General features: G+C 40.7%; 1 protein-coding gene across 1 annotated transcript; it reads right to left on the reverse strand.

Moving 5' to 3' along the window:
- Positions 1-17542: 17542 nt before the first annotated feature.
- Positions 17543-18945, reverse strand: LOC102861380 (uncharacterized protein C12orf71 homolog). Its single transcript, XM_006895089.1, has 2 exons — positions 18280-18945; positions 17543-17842 (listed from the first exon to the last, which is right to left on the reverse strand). Exons 1-2 carry the CDS (start codon positions 18943-18945, stop codon positions 17543-17545), a joined length of 966 nt encoding a protein of 321 aa, XP_006895151.1.
- Between the last annotated feature and the right edge of the window lie 3156 nt (positions 18946-22101).

Below are 22101 nucleotides of genomic sequence, written 5' to 3' on the forward strand. Positions count from 1 at the left end.
TCATTCTGCTTCTTTTTAAAAATTCTTATATTATTAGTAATCTTACCAGCATGACGCTGAACCTGAACTTTGTAGGCGTATTCAGCCCATTTTTAAAAATGAGACTTTGTTTTTGCTCTAAGTGTGGCAAGCACTAACAAAAAATATTTTCCTGCTTGCCTCACCTTCAGCTGAATCTCAGATGAAGGGAACATTTTCCTCTGCGTGCCCCTCCCAGCGTGAGTCAGTGGAGATGTTCTTGGTTGTGTGGTTTGCTAGGTTAGTTCAAGTACAGTTGAGATGAATGAGAAATTTGGGTCTTTGCACTAAAAATAAATCTTCATCTTATGCATTACACTTTTAACTCACATCAGGTATTTTGTGGCCAAGTATTCTCATTTATCAGCATGCCCTGATGAGAGGCTTGAGGGGAGTGTCTCTGCAGACCACAGCTTGTGTAGGTTGTACATTCCAGTTGGCCCTGAGCTGGCGCATCCTTTTACCTCTTTTCCTGGCTTCTGGACTAGTTCTTGGGTCAGTATAGCATAATATTAAGCTTGATGTTGCACTCTGTGAGATTATGGTTGTACAGATAAATAATGTTCTTAAAAGAAAACTTTTCAGAGTTGACTCAAAGACAACGTTTGACAATCTCAGATTCTAATTCTAAAATTTCTGATAGCTAATATACAACTGCAAGTATGTAATTTAAATTTCCTAGGCCTTAGCTTCGCCGTCATCATCGTCGTCATTGTTGTTGTTAAGTGCTGTTGAGCCATAGATGACTCATAGTGACCCTGTGAATGAAAGATCTGAACACTTGTATAACTTTCATCCTTTCTCCAGGTTCATAGGGTTTTCACAGTCAAGCTATTTCGGAAGGATACTACTCCTGCTTTCAAGCTTGTTTTAATCAGGAAGCTCCACCAAACACTGGTCACAGTGTTTAGCATCACAGGAACCACGAGTAACCTCTGTACAGCAAATGGTCAGACCAGTGCTATGCCACTTAGAAGAATGTTTGACCAAAAACAATTAAAACCAGGCCTGAGAGCTGCAGATTAAAATAAGAATTGGATGTTTAGGGGACTTTTGGACAAAAACAGGTTCTATGAACCTTTTAAGTGACATACTTATTGTCGGATGCATTTGTATCTTTCTAGGTACTGAATATGGGAGCTCTAGTGGCCTAGTGGGTAAGGAGTGCTGCTAACCCAAAGACGGGTGGTTTGAATCCAACAGGTGCTCTTTGGGAGAAAGGTGGGCATTCTCCTGCTGTGTACATAATAATAGCAGGTGTTGGATAAAGAGTTCTGTTTGTTTGTTGTTGTTATATGTTGTGGATTTGGAATTCACTCATAACTGACCCTCCAGCGGATTTTCAGAGGTAGTAAATTGCATGAGAGGAAATTGCCTATTTTTCTTCCACGGATCAGCTGGTCTATTTGTTTGAGTTGGCAACACAGCTCAGGCCGACAGAGCTCCCATTGGTTGCATGGTGCCTGAAAAATTTGGCTATGAACCAAAGGTCAGCAATTGCAACTCAGCTGCTCCACAGGAGAAAGAGGTGGTAGTCTGCTTCCATAAGCTTTATAGCTTTGGAAACTCCATGAGCAATTCAACTCTGCCCTTCAGGGTTTCTGAGTTAGAATCCATCTGCTCAGTGACAGTAGATGCTGAATTTTTTTCCCAAAAGCCCCTTTCAGGTCAAAAGTTCTTGGGCAGCAAATTTTGATCTGTTGATGATATAGAAAGGAGTAGTGTGGTGTGACCTAAAGTCACAAAACACATCCTTTTTCCTTTACTATAAACAGCATATTAAAAAAGCTCTATTGTGACTATTATGAGTAACTTAAGATCATGTGGTTACACATATAAAGTCATTGCCACACTGATATCTGTTTTAACTAGCCCTGTTACACATGCTCTATTTGTGAAAGGGTGTGCATATTTATATAAAAAAAGCATAAATATGGATAGCAAGACTTTGCAAATAAATATATGGCATGGCTGGGAACCTGCATTTTTCCTTACCTCATATCTGTTTAAATTCTCACTCCCCACATTGCAGTCACACAATTGGGAGGTGTCCCAAATAAAATCTGAGCTTGTTATTTGCCCCAAATGTTGAAGAACATTTTTATTTTTAAAAAAGTAGACATTAACCTGAAAATAAAATTCTAATTAGTGTGATCTCTTAATAATGTTAAGTTCTAATCTCTATCGTCTTAGATCCAGAGGCATCTGCATGAAGCTAGCAGGAAGAGGCTGTATGCTGCTGGTGTTAGCTGGCTCATAGTGACCATGGGAATAATAGCGTAAAACATTGGTGCTATCCTGCGTCATCCTGACTCTCTCCAACATGTTTAAGTCCAGTGTTTACAGTCACTGTATCAATTCCATCTCAAGGGTCTTCTCTCCCTGACCTTGCATTTTTTTAGACATGTTGTCTGTTCTCCATGGACTGGCCTCTCCTGACAGCATGCCCAATGAGGGTGAGGTGGTGTTTCACCAGCCTTGTCTCTTAGGAACACCTTAGGCGCACTTCCTCTACGATGGATTTGTTTGTTATTTGCGCAGTCCATGGGAAATTTGGAACTCTTCACCAGCACCATAATTTGTTGTTGTTGTTATGTGCCATCGAGTTGTTTCCGACTCATAGCGACCCTATGCACAACAGCTCTAAACCCTGCTCTATCCTGCGCCAACTGCACCGCCTATGACACACCCATCCCGATTACCCCAGTCACCGAATCAATCCATCTCATAGAGGGTCTTCCCCTCCTGCGCTGTCCCTCCACCCTCCCAAGCATGATGTCCCTCTCCAAGGACCCGTCCCTCCTGGCAACATGTCCAAAGTATGTCAGATGAAGCCCCAGAATCCTTGCCTCCAAGGAGCAGCTTGGTTTAATCCTCTCCAAGATGGATCTGTTTGTTTTCCTGGCAGTCCAGGGTACATTCAGTACCCTTCTCCAGCACCACAGCTCAAAAGCATCCACTCTCCTTCTGTCCTCCCTAGTCATTGTCCAACTCTCTGATGCATAACAAGCGATTGCAAATACCATGACCTGTATCAGGCACACCTTAGTCTCCAGAGAGACACTGTTGCTCCTGAGTACGTTTGAGAGGTCCCTAACGGCAGACTTTCCCATCGCGAAACGCTTTTTGATTTCCTGACTGCTGGTACCAAGAGTGTTAACTGTGGAGCCTAGCAAAGTGAAGCTGTGAACACTCTCAATCTCTTCATCATCCATCCTGACGCTGCCAATTGGTCCAGTGGCGAGAGTCTTTGTCTTCTTGACGTTGAGCCTTAGTCCATACTGAAGGCTGCAGTCCTTGACCCTTCGCAGCAAGTGCATGAGGTCCTCCTCAGTTTCAGCAAGCAAGGTTGTGTCATCTGCATAACGGAGATTGTTGAGCTGTAAGCAGACCCTAGTGATTGGTACATGGAATGTGAGAACCATAATTTAGAGACATTGATTTTTCTTGTTCATTGTTCACCTTTTACATGCTTATTAGACAATTGAAAATAGAATTGAACTATATAGAAAACATGAATGAGGAAATAGGAATATACAAAAGTGTAATTAAAGAACCAGAAATGATATTCCTAGTGTCATGGCCTCTTCGAAACCCAGCTTATATTTCTGACAGTTTTCTGTTGATGTACTCTCCTGGTCTTTTTTGGATAATTTTTAGCAGGATTTTGCTTGCATGCAATATTAGTGATATTGGTTAGTAATTTCTGCATTCTGTTGGATCACCTTTTTTGGGAATGGGACTAAATATGAATCTTTTCCTGTCAGTTGACCAGATGGCTGTCCTCAAGATTTCTTGGCATAACCTGGTGAGCAAGTCCAGTGCTGCACCTGTTTGTTGAAATATGTCAGTTGGTATTCCATCAATTCCTGCGGCCTCAATCTTCTTCCTATATTCCTATTGGTTCTTAATCATATGCTGCTTTCTGAAGTAATTCTTTGTCAGCCAATTATTTTTGGTACAATGATTCCATGTATTCTTTCCATCTGCTTTTGATGCTTCCTAGCTCATTCAGTATTTTGCCATAGATTTGGTAAGTATCGCAACTTGAGGCTTGAATTTGTTTTTCAATTCCTGTTGCTTGAGAAATTCCAAGTGAATTCTTCCCCTTTGATTTTCTGATAACTTGTGTTATGCAAATGATACAACCTTGCTTGCTGAAACTGAGGGAGACCTGAAGCACTTGCTGCAGAGTTTCAAGGACTGCAGCCTTCAATATGGATTGAAGGCTCAACATCAAGAAAACAAAGATTCTCACCACCCTGATAGCAGTGTCATGATGGATGGTGAAGAGATTGAAATTATTAACAGCTTTAGTTTGCTTGGCTCTATAATCAACACTCTTGTTACCAGAAGCCAGGAAATCAAGAGACAAATTGCATTGTGAAAGTCTGCTGTCAGGGACATCTCCAACATACTGAAGAGCAATGATGTCAGTTTGGAGACTAAGGTGTGCCTGATACAGGCCATGGTCTTCACAATTACATGCTATGCATCAGAAAGCTGGACAATGACTAGGGAGGATAGAAAGAGAATTGATGCATTTGAGCTGTGGTACTGGAGAAGAGTGTTGAATATGTTGTGGACTGTTAAAAGAACAAACAGGTTAGTCCTGGAGAAGGTGAAACCAGGCTATTCCTTGGAGGCAAGGATTATGCCAACATAATCTACGCATATTGCAAGGAAGGACAAGTCCTTGGAGAGGGACATTATGCTTGGGAGGGTGGAGAGACAGTGTTGGAGGAGAAAGACCCTCAGTGAGATTGATTGACTCTGTGACTGGAATAGTGGGGGTAAGTGTGTCAGAGATGGTGAGATTGGCTCAGGATAGAGCAGGGTTCAGAGCTGTTGTAACATAGGGTCACTGTGAGTCACAGGTGACTTGGTAGCTCTTTGCTACAACAGCTCTTTGCACATTCCATTGTAATACTTTGTTTTGTCTTCCCAAGCTGCTCTTGGAAATCTTCAGTTCAACTCTTTAACTTCACCATATCTTCCTTTTATTTTGGCTTCTAAGAGTTCTAGTGCAATATTCAGAGTCTCTTCTGACATCTATTTTGGTCTTTTCTTTGTCGTTTGTCTTTGTAATTACCTTTTGCTTTCTTCATGGAGAATATCCTTGATACCATCCTGCAGCTCATCCGGTCTTTGCTCATTAGTGTTCAGTACCTCAAACTCGTTCTTGAGATTTTTTTTTTAATTCATCTCTAAAGAAAAGCATTTGCCGTAACTGTGCACTTTTGTACACCTTTCAGCTTATCTTCTTCCAGTCTTTGTTACTTTAATTATATCATCTCCTCACTTAATGGCATGATTAAGTTGCAAAGACCTATTATAGGGATTATGCAGAAATGGAGGCTGATTACATCAGATCACACAATAGAAGATGACTTCATCAATACTTAAATGCCAGGTTACATCATTATATGACTGCCAGAACCATGGAGAATGAGAATCATGGCCCACTGCATTGACATATGATCTTAATCATCATCACACTATTCTTTTGGTTTAGTTTTGGTGGGTTTTCTTTTAATCTGACAAAACCTCTCTTTTTTTATTTCCCCCCATTCATGTACATAGTGATGTGAGGTATTTTGTTTTTTGGTTTCATGCTTTTCTTCCTTCACATTATGTTTTATAGAATCATTCCCATACATTGTATTTTATAAAAGTAATCACCATTGGACTATGTCCACCATTACCCTATCGTTTCAGGTCCTCGCCTGGTCTTTCTCATTTCCTTTACCCCCCTCCCTCTAACCACCAGATTGTGTTCGACCTGTGATTTCCCCCGACCCATCCTCAGTCCTTGCTCCTGTCCCTTCCCCCTTGGATCCCCGTACATGTTTTACTAGTTATCCTATTTTTACAGTAATGACCTTATGTAGTATTTATCCTGACTGAGAATAATGCTCTCTAATCTCTCCCAAGTTATGTAGTATACTTTTTAAATGATTGCTCCTGTGTACTGCCTAGTATGCTTTCTTCCTCTCGTTATTCTTGCCTTTCACCTCAGCTTTTGTCACTGCATAGTATATATTTAGTTCATGGGGAAAAAAAGAATAGTAGATTTTTAAGTGTTAAATGTGAAATATCTGATAATAAGATTATTGATAAATGAGCAAATATATGGAGGATGAAGTTTTCTCTCTTCACTATATTGTAAATGAAATGTTATTTTAAACAATTTATGCTGCAAATTATGGTAATGCTCCCTAGGACTGACAGTCTCGTTTGGAATATGTCACATATGTAGTTTGTCTTAAACTTAATTAGTTCATTTTAACTTGACAATGTGTAAATGAATTTCGTTTCTTGAAATTCACAAAAGATTTTCTGTCCTGCTTTTTCATTTTCCTCTCTAGCAATTTCTCCCTCTCCCATCAAATATCTACACTTGCCTTTACAATCATATGGAAATTATTTGGATATCTAGAACTTTTCCTTCTAACCGAAGTTAGAAATTATTTGCTTATTTTGACAAGGACTTAGCTTTCTTCTTTATCCTCACTTGTTTATGCTTATGTCTGGGGAAATTGGAAGTCAGTGTTTGATTTTTTTTTCTTCTATATGACAAGTATGCTAGAATGTATAGACAAAAAGTGACATACACATTTACCAAGTAAATGATACACCAATGAGCTGGAGACGGAGGAGGGAAGATGATGGAGTGGCAGAGAGAGAGAAAAGGAGAACAGGAGAGCAAGATGGCTCTACAACTAGCTTTTATCTCAAGTTGCCATATAGTTATACATTTAATCAGGAAGCTTGAGCATCTTTGACACCTCTTAGATGTATAGTTTCAACAGAATTTTAAGAAGAGTGGAAAGGATCCAAGGGAATTTTTGACTGCTGCTTAAAGAATCTCTGGGTCTTTACATAGCAGTTTAATAGGGTTCTTTTGGAGAACTTTGGTTCTCACACCAGAGTTTTAATTAGCTAACCTTTTTGTGCTCGTTTGGCTGCTAACCAGAAAGTTGGAGATTTGAGTCTACTCAGAGTTGCCTCAGAAGGAAAGTCTGGTGATCTGCTTCTGAAACATCAACCTTTGAAAGCCTGGTAGATCTCAGTTCTGCTGACAGATGTGGAATTGCTCTGACTTAGAATCAATTAGATGACAATTTTTAAAAAATTATTTTTTATTGATATTTTAACAAAAGTTTACAGAAAACTTGGATTTCCATTCATTCATTGTTGCACAGTTTCCTCCCTGGACTCCCCCCCATCCCCTTTTCTCTTTAAAAAGATTCTTTCATTGTTGCACATGTTGTTGTTGTTGTTTGTTGTTTCGTAGACGACTCATAGCGACCCTATGAACAAACAGCCTGAGCACTGTTTGTACATAGAGTTTCCAAAGGTAAGCCATTTCGGAAGTGGCTGCCGCTCCTGCTTCCAGGCTTGATTTAGTCGGGAAGCTCCAGCCAACACTGTCCACCATGGGTGCCCATTACCACGATTGGCACATCACTGTCACAGTGTTCAGCATCACAGCAACCACGAATTACCTCTGTACAGCAACGCGCAGATCAGTGCTATCTATACCACCTAGAAGAACGTTTGACAGGAAGACAGTTTGAACCTGGCTGAGGGCCACAGATGAAAATCACTCACCTCCGGCTTGGTAGCATAGCTTCCTTTCCACTAGGCCAACGTAGCTCTCTGGCAATTTTTAATTATAGTTTCCTCCATTGTTTCTGCATTGAGGAAGGGCTTTGAGTCGTTCTTGGATTTAGCAGTAATTCAAAGCTATTTTTATTAAAAATCAGAGAATGAGGTTGGGTCACCATGCTGTTTTCTGGGTCTACCATATTTCTGTCCTCTCCTGAACAGATCACAGCATAAGTGTCCTGAATTAGGGGATGTGGCAATTCACAGCCACTGTGGCAGTATCCATTTAGTCTTTAGGCTGAAGATAATATGTGTAATCTCTGCAGACGTTATGGTAGCTTTTAGAGCTTGAAATAGCCTGAAATGGTTCCCAGTAAACCAAGGCACAAGCCTTGGCTTCCATATACAGCACAAGACTTTTATTTCTCTGTGGTTTAGTTTGTATTGCATAACACAAGTTGTCATCATACCAGCAGCTTTTCTAGTTTGTGTGGATGTGTTTCCCTCCATTACTTTTGTAGTAGTAACATGCTTGGTGTTAGATACATAGGCCACTTGGTACTGTGACACTGATTTTCAAAGAAAAGGTCATCAGCTGTTTTTCTGGGCTATTTTGGGCATTTTGTACTATATTTTGAATTTGGCTTTTCTTGCCTTTGTTCTTTGCCCTTGTCTTATTGACTTTTATCTTACTTGGAAGATTTTCAATAGAACTGCAGTTGGATGACTGTTTTGCTTAACAAATAAGCATTATATCAACTTTGGGAGACATTTGGAACTTGCAGTTCATTTGGAAGTTTAGCTGGTATTAGTAACTGTTATATGCTTCCTTTAAAAATTTACCATAACTCCTCATGACTATAGAATGACTTGCAAGCAAACTGCTATCAAGTCTTGCTATAGCTAGATCCTGATTGTTTTTTTTAAAAAAGAAATTTTTTTGTCATGATTTGACAAATTCCTTTTTCAATCAACAATTCATGCACATTTTGATATGATACCTGCAGTGTAACACTTCCTGTACTTCCTCTAATTCTCATATCCATTAATCCTTCTCTCTTACCCTTTTCAGGACTTTATTCTTGGGCAAGTGCTGCTTTTTAGACCGTACCTATTTTTTTTCCTTTACTTTATATATAGAGTCCCTCCTTGTACCTTGCTTGTTCCGCTCCCCTTGCTCCTTGTATTTTCCTGCCCTAGGTCCTTTCCTTGCATTATTCCTTCTTTGAATGGCCCTAACGAAACTTCTTCAGGGAGCTCTGATAGCTTAGTGATAAAGAAGCTGTCTCTCTTGATAGCTTAATGGTAAAGAAGTGTGCTGCTAACCCAAAGGTTCATGATTCAAATCCATTACCTGCTCCATGGGAGGAAAAGGGGCAGTCCTCCTGTGTAATTTCTTGCCTCTGAAAACCTGCTGGAGGATCAGCTATGGATTGGTTCACTTCCTTGGTACACAGCAACCTACTTCTTCAGTTTGTCCTGCTACTTAAATCCAAGCTACACTGACATACGCTGGTTAAATTCCAGCTCCTCTGTAGAATTACACAGGATGGAATTCATCTCACGCTCCTCTGTGCTACCTCAACACTAAATGATAACCTTTTTAATAGAAATATGTCTTTCTCTCCTAGTAGACAAATACCCTTGTGTATTCACCTTATCTTTGCATATTCCAAAGCCCCAGCTCAGTTTCCTGTATCTAGTAGCAGCTCCGTGATAAATATTTGGTGAAATGAATGGTTAAATGTTTAGGAAGTAATTTAAACAGATAATATCTGTGATTGAATTTCATTTCCTCTTACATAAAATTGAACTGTAATAGCTACTACTTTGAGTGCCTGGACGTTTATAGTGTGGATAGAGACCAGGAGGGGGTTGCATAGCATACCTGTTTCCTAAGTTGGAAGAGCGTCACTTTGTATAATAGCTTAACCTGCCCAGTAATAATATGTTTGCATTTTTCTGCTTGTCTGAGTAAAACTCAATATTCTATCCTCACTATTGAAATTCAAGGCATTTTTAAGGCTTTCCCACTTATTTCCAAATTCTTGGCTTAATGTAACTTATTCAAATAAACTGGGTTTTTTTGTAGTTAGAGGGACTTATGGGCTGAATATTTTACCAACTCATACCTTACCTTACTTCCTTATTGCTTTTGAGTCAGAATCTATTCTGACCCCAGTGAATCAGGATCCAGTGAGCTGATCCTCCAGTGAGTTTCTGAGGCTGTAAATTGCATGGGAGGAGATTGCCCATCTCTCTCCTGAGGAGCTGCTTTTGGAGGCACCTGTTGCTTTAATGTCAACAGTGCATCTGTGGCTCCTGCTCAATCCAGTAGCAAGGGCCAGGATGAATGAGTGAGCTCAAATCAAACCATTACCCAGTCATATGGTTTGTTGTTATGTGTGGCTGAGTCACCCGTGACTCATAGAAACCCTGTGTACAGCAGCCCTAAACCCTCCTCTATCCCTTGCCAATCTTATTATTTCCGACACGCCTATCCCCATTACCCTAGTAACTGAGTCAATCCATCTCATCCAGAGTCTTCCTCTCATATGCTGTCCCTCCACCCTCCCAAATGTGACTTTCCTCTCCAAGGGCAACACGTTCCTTCCAATGTCTCCTTCCTTGCAACACGTTCGAAGTATGTCAGATGAAACTTCAGAATCCTTGCCTCCAAGGAGCAGCCTGGCTTCACCCTCTCCAGGATGTGCTTGTTTGTTCTCCTAGCAGCCCATGGTATATTCAACACTCTTCTCCAGCACCACAGCTCAAAGGCATCAACTCTCCTTCTGTCATCCCTAGTCATTGCTCAGCTTTCTGATGCATAAGAAGTAATTACAAAGACCATGGCCTGTATCAGGTGCACCTTAGTCTCCAGACTGACTTTGTATTGGGAGTAGAATTTTATAATGCTTCACATATGTGCATCTCTAATAATACATCAGATATAACTCTTTTATGTCAGAAATAGATTCCATACTTCCTGAAGTTTTTAATATTTTTCTCATCTTTGCTATTTTATTCTTTTTATTGTCTTGTTGTTTTTCCTAGGCATCTCAAATATATCTTCACATCTTAAATACTTCAGCCTATATTTTTAACTGCCGAAAGTCCAGGCTGGGTTTAGAAGGGGTCGTGGTACTAGGGATATTGTTACTGATGTTAGATGGATCTTGGCTGAAAGCAGAGAATACCAGAAGAATGTCTATCTGTGTTTCATTGATTATGCAAAGGCATTTGACTGCGTGGATCATAACAAAATGTGGCTGACTCTGAGAAGAATGGGAATCCCAGAACATTTAATTGTGCTAATGTGAAACCTATACTTGGACCAAGAGGCAGTAGTCAGAACAGAGCAGGGTAACACTGCATGCTTCAAAATTGGGAAGGGTGTGCGCCAGGGATGCATCCTGTCTCCGTACCTTTTCAACATGTATGCAGAGCAGATTATCCGAGAGGCTGGGCTCTATGAGGAGAATTGTGGCATCAGGGTTGGTGGAAGATCTATTAACAATCTGCGTTATACAGATGGCACAACCCTGCTTGCTGAAACTGAGGAGGACCTCATGCACTTGTTGCGAAGGGTCAAGGACTGTAGCCTTCAGTATGGACTGAGGCTCAATGTCAAGAAGACAAAGATTCTCACCACTGGACCAATTGGCAGCGTCAGGATGAATGATGAAGAGATTGAGATTGTTCACAGGTTCAGTTTGCTCGGCTCCACAGTCAACACTCTTGGCACCAGCAGTCAGGAAATCAAAAAGCGTATCACGATGGGAAAGTCTGCTGCTAGGGACCTCTCTAAAGTACTCAGGAGCAACGGTGTCTCTCTGGAGACTAAGGTGCGCCTGATACAGGCCATGGTCTTTGCAATCGCTTGTTATGCATCAGAGAGTTGGACAATGACTAGGGAGGACAGAAGGAGAGTGGATGCTTTTGAGCTGTGGTGCTGGAGAAGAGTGCTGAATGTACCATGGACTGCCAGGAAAACAAACAGATTCATCTTGGAGAGGATTAAACCAAGCTACTCCTTGGAGGCAAGGATTCTGGGGCTTCGTCTGACATACTTTGGACATGTTGCCAGGAGGGACGGGTCCTTGGAGAGGGACATCATGCTTGGGAGGGTGGAGGGACGACGCAGGAGGGGAAGACCCTCTATGAGATGGATTGACTCGGTGACTGGAGTAATCGGGATGGGTGTGTCAGAGGCAGTGCAGTTGGCGCAGGATAGAGCAGGGTTTAGGGCTGTTGTGCATAGGGTCGGTATGAGTCGCAAACGACTCGACGGCACATAGCAACAACAAGGAAAGAAGACATACCCAAAGTATAGAGTTGGAGCTTTGAAATCTTTGCCTCCAAGGAACAATCTGATTTTATCTTCTTCAGGAGAGAATTGTTTATTCTTGTGGCAGTCGATGGCATGTTCAGTTCTCTTCTCTGACACCACAATTCAAAAGCATTGATTCTTCTCGTGTTGTGCTTATGAATTGTCCAGCTGTCAAATGCATAGCAAGCAATTGAGAAGACCATGGCCTGGATCAGGTAAATTTTAGTCTCTAAACTTATATCATTGCTCTTTATCACTCTGGAGAGGACTTAGAACACAGATTTTTCCCACGGCAATTAGTTTTTTTGATTCTTGACTGTTAATGCCAAGGCTGTTGATTGTGAAAACAAACAAGATGAAATCATTAACAACTTCAATTTTTTCTCCATCTATCATGATGATGCCTATTGGTCCGCTATTGAGGATCTTTGTTTTCTTGATGTTGAAATGCAATCTATATTGAAAGCTGTAGTCCGTGACTTTCTACAGCAGATGCTTCATGTTTTTTTTCCGTTTTGGTGAACAAGATTGTGTCATGAGCATAATGTGGGACTTGATGGCACATAACAACTACTTCTCCAAAGGCACCTGCTATTGATCTCTCCCATTATTGGTTATGTTACGTTTAATCTCTTGGTTAAGCTGATGCTCTTCAATTTAAAAGAAATGTAACGTCTGTAATAATGAATGCTTTATGGGTAGAATAATTCTTGGAGGCCATATAGGTATCATAGTCTCTATTCACCCAGTGATTTTAACATGTATTTATATCCTTATAAGAATCAATGATAGGAGCTCTGGTGGCCTAGTGGCAAGAAGCTGTGCTGCAATCCTGAAGGCACACGGTTCAAATCCACCAGATGCTTTGCTGGAGAAGGAGGGGCAATCTCCTCCTGTACCAGTCAGATTCAGTTTTACAGTACACACACACACACACACACACACACAAATAATAAAAATTTTAAAAAAAGAATGAGAATGTTTCTGGCTAATTGCAATATGATACAGTTAAAGCCACTTTGACTGAGAAAGCCTTCATCACCATACCCTCAAGAACAGGTGGCAGCCAGGTGGATGAAAGTGAAACTTGCAAACAACCCCTCAAGCATGCATTGTCCTTTAGAATGTCCAGTGTGTTTTCTTGTCATTGTAAGTAGGTGCACAAGAAACTTCTACCCTAGATCAAGACTTCTTTATTTTAGAATAGTGCCCTTTAAAAATAAACATTGGTGTAAGTTGAGGAAAAACAAATAGTCTTTTTTATTTTCTTCTAGACAGAATTTAGCATAAATAAGATACATTTTCATTTAACCACCACCATCTAACAAGATGCTTGATGTCTGCCTTCCCATTTGAAAATGCCTCAAAAGTGGGGTTTTTACAAAGGTATTATATTGAAATTGAATGGGCAGCAACATAACAGAAATCCTTTGAAAGGTGGAATAGTAAACAGATATTGTTTGGCAGGGGGGCCTCTTGATCTAGGCTAATCCCCTTTTGGGGAGTTTATCCTAAGGCTTTTGTACCTGCCCTGCTCATGACTGGCTCAGTCAGGGAGTGTTATCTGATGAAGATCGTATTTCACTTCTGAGAGCAAAGGGTTGTTCTGTTTGTTGGGGCTTTAAGGCTAGCAGGAAAAGATTAACTCCAGGACATGAAATATAAAACCCACCCATCCATCTTGAAACTTGAGATTGCCTTGCATGCCATGTAGGTTCTCCCACTTAAAATCCATATTGAAAATAACTTATTAGACTTTTGATGCATAAACTATCCCTCCTACCTAAACACCACTGTCTTCATTTTGGACCTCAGCGAACTCTCTCCAGGAATTCATGTGTGCCTTGTTTGTGAGATTTTAGAGGCTGTAAATTGCAAGGGAGGAGAATGTCCATCTTTCCCCCCACATTGCTTAGAGATAGTACCTGGTAATGAAAATAATTCCTGGAGACACTCGTAGTTATATCTAAGCCAGTGCCTTCCAGGGTCCATACCCAGTTCGCTCTTTTGGTGTGCAGTGAGTCCCTGTAGGTCCAGTCCCCGTCCCTTGCTTGAAGAACAAAGCAGCAGACCTTGTTATAGTTTAGCATGTGGCGTATAACCAGGAGGATACTGGAGTACTGGCTATTTTCAGAAGCTTTGTCTCAGAGTCTGTTGCTTGAAACATTGAGGTAGGTTCATGCTTGTCAAACAGATTTTTATAAAACCAGAAAATAAGCAAAAATATGTGGGAAATCGTACTATGTAGTAGGTCCTGTAGTGCTCCTGTGTAGGGAAGATTTGAATAAAAGATGATTGTTGAAATCTTGGATGTCCTTGGATCAAGGCATCTAGGGAGATCCTCACAAGACGTAATAACAGCAGAACTGCATTCGTGAGCGACATCAAGTGCTTGCATTGTCTTATCTCACAACAAGCCTATCAGATGTGAATTATTGTCTTTCCCATCTTATGGATAAGGACATATAGGTTTCTAGAGATCAAAGAACATTCTCAAGCTTCACTTTATAGCCAAGAAGCACATGCTAGTTAGACTCTGGTTGTCCCCCACTCTCAGATCATCAAAGCTGTAGCCCAGATGAACTCTCACAACATTAATTGAAATGAACTTGCCTAAGTGACTCACCACCAATTAAGCCTCAGAAGTTCACTTAATTCGAGAAGTTCAATCAAAAGTAAATTGCTACATTGGGAATCTAATGGGTTATATTGCCGCCTTCTGATAAGTAAAGTTTTAAGTGAATCCAAAAAAGAAGTTAACATATGAGAGGGAAATTGTCAAGACTATTTTGAGAGGAAAGAGACCCTGAATAAACAAAGCATTTCTAAAAAACAAAAACGAAGTGGGAAACCTAGCACTCCCTGACCTCAAAACCTACTACACAGTGGTAGTAACCAAAACACCATGGTACTGGTACAATGATAGGAACACAGACTAATGGAACAAAACTGAGAACCCAGAAATGGACCCAGCTATCTCTGGTCAACTGAAATTTGATAAGAAAATAAAACCTATCAAATGGGGACATGACAACTGGACTGCTACCTGCAGAAAGCTGAAACAGGATTCATATCTCGCACCATACACAAAAATCAACTCAAGGTAGGTCAGAGAACTGGGAGTACAGCCCAAAACTATCAGAGTCAGACTGGGATCAAGCTTAGACGGCCTGCTCTATGGTTTAAAGAGACTGACAGATACAGCCAGAAACGTACAGGATAAAAAATCCTGGAGAGGATAAAAATTGATGAATGGGACCTTATAAAATTAAATCCCTGTGTACATAAAAATTTTTTTTTTCAACAGGGTGAAAAGAAAACCTGACTGGGAAAAAAAATTTGGCAGTACCATTTCAGACCAGGGTCTCATCAGCAGTTTACAGTATCCTACAGGGCCTCCATACAAAAAAGACTAGAGGAAAAGAAAAAGACAAGTTGAAAAATGGGCAAAAAACAAAGGAAAAATTTTCTTAGAGCAAGATATTCGGATGGCTGACAGACACATGAAGAAATGCTCAAAATCGCTAGCAATAAGAGAGGTGCAAATCAAAACCACAATGAGATAACCATTTTACTCCAGTAGCAGTGGCAAAGTTTAACAGAACAGCAAGTAATAAATGTTGGAGAGGATGTGGCAAGATAAGAACTCTTATTCATTGTTGGTGGGATTGTAAAATGGTATAACCACTATGGAAGGCAGTTTGACCCTTCCTCAGAAAGTTGAATATAGAAATTCCGTATGACCCAACTATTCCACTGCTTGGAGTATAATCCGAGAAAACAAGAACTGAGGGACAAATACAGACTAATACACCAATGCTTATAGCAGCATTATTCACCATTGCAAGAACATGGAAACAGCCCAGATGTCCAACCACAATCAAATAGATTAAGAAATTATGCTACATTCACAAGATGAAATGTTATGCAGCACATGGGAGCAATAATTTTGTAAATCATTACCTCACTTGGGAGGGACTGGAGAGCATTATGCTAAGTGAAAGAACTCAGTCCCATAAAGATAAATACTGTATAAGACCATTATTGTAGAAATTGGTAAGAGGGGGAGGATGGTTGGGGGCGGGGATAGTTAATCATAGGATAGTACAATTTGATGGATGGAGGGAGGGGTGGATAAAGGAAAGGGGAAAGATCCTGTGTGAAAAACAATGTATATTAACTTTGTAAGTTGTTATGTACCATCAAGTCGCCTGAGACTCATAGAAACCCAATGCACAATACCCCTAATTCGTTCTCTATCTTGTGCCAATCTTATTGTCTCTGATACACCTATCCCCATTACCCCAGTCACTGAATCAATCCATCTCATCCAGGGTCTTCCTCTCTTACGTTGTCCCTCCAACCTCGCAAGCATGTGTCCCTCTCTAAGGACTGATCCTACCTTGCAGCATGTCCAGAGTATATCAGATGAAGCTTCAGAATCCTTGCCTCTGAGGAGGACAAACTTGTTCTCTTAGCAGTCCATGATTATTCAATACCCTTCTCCAGCACCACAGCTCAAAGGCATCAACTCTCCTTCTATCATCCCTAGTCATTGCCCAGCTTTCTGATGCATAACCAGTAATTGCAAAGCCTATGGCCTGTATCAGGTGCACCTTAGTCTCCAGATTGACATCATTGCTCTTCAGTACTCTGGAGAGGTCTCTGACAGCAGACTTTCCTAATACAGTTAGTCTTTTGATTTCCTGGCTGCTGGTACCAAGAGTGTTGATTGTGGAGTAAAAAAATGAAAGCTGTCAACAATCTCCCATCTCTTTACCATCTACCCTCAAAATAAAGGTGATATAACAAGTGCAGAAATTTTCGAACAATATCATTGATGTCACATGCAAGGAAGATTGTGCTGAAGATTATCCAAAAAGGACTGGAACAGCACATCCACTGAGAACTGCCTGAAATGCAGGTTGGGTATAGAAGAGGGTGGTACTAGAGATATTATAGCTAATGTCAAATGGATCTTGACTGGAAGCAGAGAGTACCAGAGGAATGTCTGTCTGTGTTTCATTGACTATGTAAAGACATTTGACTGTGTAGATCACAATAAATTGTGGCTGACTCTGAAAAGAATAAGAATCCCAGAACACTATTGTGTTTATGCGAAACCTATTCTTGGACCAGGAGGCAGTCAACAGAACAGAACAAGGAAATACTTCATGGTTCAAAATTGGGAAGGGTGTACACCAGGGATGTGTCTTTTCAATCTATATGTGGAATAGATTATCTCGGAGGCTGGGCTCTATAAGGAGAAGTGTGGCATCATGTTTGGAGGGAGACTCATCAACAATTATGCAGATGACACAACCTGCTTGCTGAAACTGTTAGTAAACCAATATAAAATTAAAATATGATGTAAGAGGGGTAATGGAAGAAAACACACAAAAGATGAAAGATAAGAAAAATATGAAGTAGAATAATGCTTTCTAAAATTTCATGAGGATTACATTACAACCTTCTAAGCAATATGTATACTTTCTTTCAGTCTCTTTTAAGATGAGGAAGACATTGTCAACAAGAATATTTTATTAAAAAAAAATAAAACCAAAAAACTGGGCCAGTAAAAAGTTAAACAATCTCGTCACATGAATCTTCTGAAATGGGAGATTCCTGAGGCTGGATTCTCTTATATCTTTGAAGGAGTCTTCTCTTCAGGGTCACCCACCAGGGGCTCTTGGTGATCTTCTCAGGGCGCTTTTCCCTCACTAGTGAGGGGACCACTTGCTGCCTCAGCTTCTGGAAGGTATCTCCAAAGTTTAGAAAGGATGCGGTTTGTGTGTCTGAAGGACTGTCTTCCTCCTCTGCCTGAGATGATGCATTTGAGGCTTCTATTGTGCTTGTCTCTAAGTGACCAATTGGCTGGTTTATCTGCCAAGAAAATGAATGGCGAGTTAGAGACACATAACCTGAACAACCAAGGAATCAATAGTTACTCATTTATAGAACTTACATCCTTTCACTAAAAGTAGGCTGCTCTAAATGTGAAGTTTAAGTATTAATTAATACTTTTTAAAATATACATCTTAATTCTTTTTGAAGGAAGGGAGTCATAGCTGGGGACTTCTTGGTTATAATTGTTAGTCTCACTGCTTTACTCTCCTCTTTGCTTGCTCACTGGCCCACGACTTTCCCTTCACCTTCACCTCCACCCCAAGTCCTTTGCTTGCTGTTGTCTTTCCACTACTCTTAGTCTTATCAGAGACCACAGAGCCTGGGTCTCTGCAGGTAATAGTGCTTCATGCTTTCCAGCCAGGCCCCCACATGGCCCATCCTTGCTCTCTTCTGAGGGATCTCTGACTGCTTACCTCTCTGAGTTCATGTTCCTGATGCCTTAGAGGAATCTGTGGAACCTTGATGACGTCTTCATTTTTTGGTGGTTTGAAGTTGGCTGTGTCTTGACAAGGACTTTGTTTCTGATGACCTACCTGAGCCGTATGTTCCGAAGGGGAGCTGGAGTCATTAGATAGCTGGAAGTCTTCATCCTGAGAAGAGTCGTTGAAAACAGAGGTACCATCTTCATTGTCTCTCTGATGTTCTACAAATTCCTCAAGCTTTTTCACAAGATCCTCCAGTTTACTGAGAGTCAGTTCGGTCATCTTGTCTGGATTTCTGTTGATACACTGGTTGGTTCCATTTAGATCCCAGGCAGCTGTTGAGTCTGAGTTGTTAGAGGTCACGTCGACATCCCATGCAATGGCCACCCTTAGTTTGGAAAACTTCCGCATGATGTCCTCACTTTGGTTGTGTCGCCTCCTGAGTCTCAGTGTGCCAGCAACCTTCCACATCCCTTGGACTGGAGGGAGGAAGTGGAGGGAAGGAATCTGAGAGGCTATTTCTTCATCAGAGGTTGTGTTCTCATAGAAAAAGATGTCATGGCTGGGGAAGTAGCCCACAGAGACACTCAGGTTAGATTGTGAGCAGCTGTCCTCTGTGTCAGGACTGTCACTGTTGAAGTAGGAGCAATATGCCATTGTAATCCAAGGGCCCAGATTCTTCCCGCCTAGCACTCTTTTATCTGAGGAAGTTTCAAAAAGGAGAAAAATACCTAATTTAGAAGAGAAGAGGCGAGCCATATTACTTAAGCAATAGCATTCGTTCTATTTTCTTTTTGGATAGTGCCGTCTCACCTCTTTATGCAGTTTTCAATGAAGGCCCTGACGAAGTAGCTTTCTCCTTTAAAAACCCTGCTTCACTGGGTGACTCTTACCTGGTGGAGAATCCTATTCATGAAGCATGTTCATTTGATGCTTCTCATCCTTCCTTCCTGCAGGTGAAAGAACCGTTGTTATTTCTTCTGTCGTAAAATAATCATTGTAAGAATATTTAAAATACAGAAAAATATAAATGGGAAAATAAATATACTAGGACTTCACCATGCAGAAATAATGATAATTACTGCTAAAACATTCTGATGGCTGTCCTGATATTTTCTTTTCATTTATACACACACACAGACACACCCACACAGATGTTTGTGTTCTACTAATTTAAATTGACATTTTTACTGTGTCACAGACACATAATACATCTAAGTCTGGCTATTCTGTAATTTCCAACCACTTTCTTACTAATGACCATTCCCTTGTTTTAATAAGTAACTAACAGTAAATCTCCTTGTCCTCCTTGTAAACCTCCTTGTCCATGAACCAGTGTCTCCTTTTATTCTATAAATGAGATTAATAGATCAAAGATTAAAGGCCCCTGATAATTGATACCAAATTGCTTCCCAGAAAGATTTCTAGCTCTTGAGATGCTCTCCTCCCACTCTGTGATGGTATTTTTTTTTTTTTGTGATGGTATTTTTTAAACTCTGGCCTTTTCCCTGATGTCCCGGCGAGTGGGGTGGGAGAGCGAGCACACGCACACACACACTCACAGACGTTTGTGAGTCTGACGTGCCCTCCTCAGGAAGCTGCCCGCCTCAGAGCCCAGCCAAGTCTCGATGCGACAAGACCAACTGTCAGAAGTCTGTGTTCTGCAACAGTTGGTTACCATAGCAACACCTAGCACCAAGTTATAGAGAGAAATGGGGACAAAACGAGCAAAAGGGAGTAGGAAAAGCCCCAGGACCCCATTTACTCCTGATTAATTTGTGATTACTGTCCAGGCCTTACGATGGTCCTTGGAGGCAGAAGGATACGTGCAATGGTAATGACTTTCTTTTTGTTGTGTGAACGTTTAGTGTGGTTCCTGTCTGTTAGGGCCTATGTCGAGAGATGAACTTCAGCTATCTATTACAAAATAGGATGCTAAATATAAGAACGTCTAACTCATGGCCGTCGAGTCGGAACCAGTTCATGGTTGAAACCTCCAATGAGTTTTCCGAGGTTACAAATCCCAAGAGAGGAGATTGCCCATCTTTCTCCCACAGAGTGGCTGGTGGATTCGAACCACATGCTTTTGGACTGGCAGCAGAACTCCTTACTGCATAGGACACTAAAGTTCCCTAAGTATAATAAACACACTTATAATTCCATAGTGTTCCCCAAAAGGGGGTTCCGGATGATGCATCCAGGGTTTGAGATAGGGTATCGAGGAAGACCACCTGGAGGGACTCACTTCTCACCTTCTCTGTGGAGGACTAGACATAAGATAGAAGTGAGGAAGATGGGGTCTCTCAGACAGAGGAAGGAAGTCATGAACAAGGACAGCCAGATGAGAAGCAGCCAGGTGTGTGGGGACGTCAAGCATGAGCAACCGGTGGTTTATGATGAGGTAAATGGCTCAGTGAGGTCTTAGAAGACCTTCTTCCACTGCTTCCAACCCACCATTGTAGGCAATTCAGATTTATTAACCTCCATCCGTTTCCTCTTTACAGGAGGCAGATGCCCAAGGAACAGCTGTTGTATTTGAGCTGCTAACCTTTCAGTTAGGAGCCTGATATGTTATACATCATGCCAACCCTGTTTAGAAACTTGAATTTTACCCTGTAAGCCAGAGTAACAGTGTGAAGACACTCCGTGTACTTCTGTTTAGAAATTTGAATTTTACCCTGTAAGCCAGAGTAACAGTGTGAAGACACTCCGTGTACTTCGATAATGGCATTAATTTTTTAGACATTTTTCTGGACAATTCAGAATGTACTGAAATATTATTAGTGGCTTCACATCTAAAATATGAAAAATCACACCTAATTTTTAAAAAGCTTTCAGAGGGCTTGCTTAAAAAGAATGCAGTCATACATGCTCTTGTTTAAAAGTAAAAGGGTAGGATACTAAGAATGAGCCACATTATTTAGAGCAAATAACTGTGATCTAGGAGAATCCATCAAACGGCATCCTAAGTAAGAGAGTGATATTATGAATAAAGAACAAGAACTTACTGATCTGCCATTAGAAATGTAAAGTTATCTTTTCGAATCAACCATACTTTCTTCAACATAGTATCCTAAGAATGATGAATGTAAGACTATTACATGTTGTTAGGGAGCTCTGGTGGCTTAGTGGCAAAAAGCTGTACTACAATCCCAGAGGTACATGGTTCAAATCCACCAGATGCTCTGCTGGAGAAGGAGGGGCAATCTCCTGTACCAGTCAGATCCAGTTTGACAGTACACACACCCACCCACCCACACACACACACACACACACACACACATGAATATTGCATGTTGAAAGAAAAATTCTTGCTTCAGTAGTACTTGGGGGAGAGGGCAGCTGAAATATATTGATATAAATCAAAGAACAAGTTTAATCAAATGCATACAAGTATAGAAAACACTGTCATAAATATATTATTAAGTGCCATTGAGTCATGTTCAGCTAACTCAAAGTGACCTCATGAACAATAGATCTAAATTCTATCATATCCTGTGTCATCTTCATCATCCCCAACACATTTGAGTTCATTACCACAGATACTGTGTCAGTGCATCTCATTGAGGGTCGTTGTCTCCCTTGCTGACCCTCCACTTTTCCAAGAGTCATTAACTTTGCTTCCAAGGAACATTCTAGTTGCACTTTCTCCAATACTTATCTGTATATTCTTTTCGCAGCCCATGGAGTATTTACCACTCTTCTCCAACACCACAACTCAAATGCATTGATTCTTCTTCTGTCACTTTTTTAAAAAAAATTACTTTATTAATTTTAATGTACATTTACAGAGATTTTGGATTTCCATTCATT

The sequence above is a fragment of the Elephantulus edwardii genome, unplaced genomic scaffold, assembly GCF_000299155.1.
Source record: "Elephantulus edwardii isolate Elephantulus edwardi_28Jun2011 unplaced genomic scaffold, EleEdw1.0 scaffold00157, whole genome shotgun sequence".
NCBI lineage: Eukaryota > Metazoa > Chordata > Mammalia > Macroscelidea > Macroscelididae > Elephantulus > Elephantulus edwardii.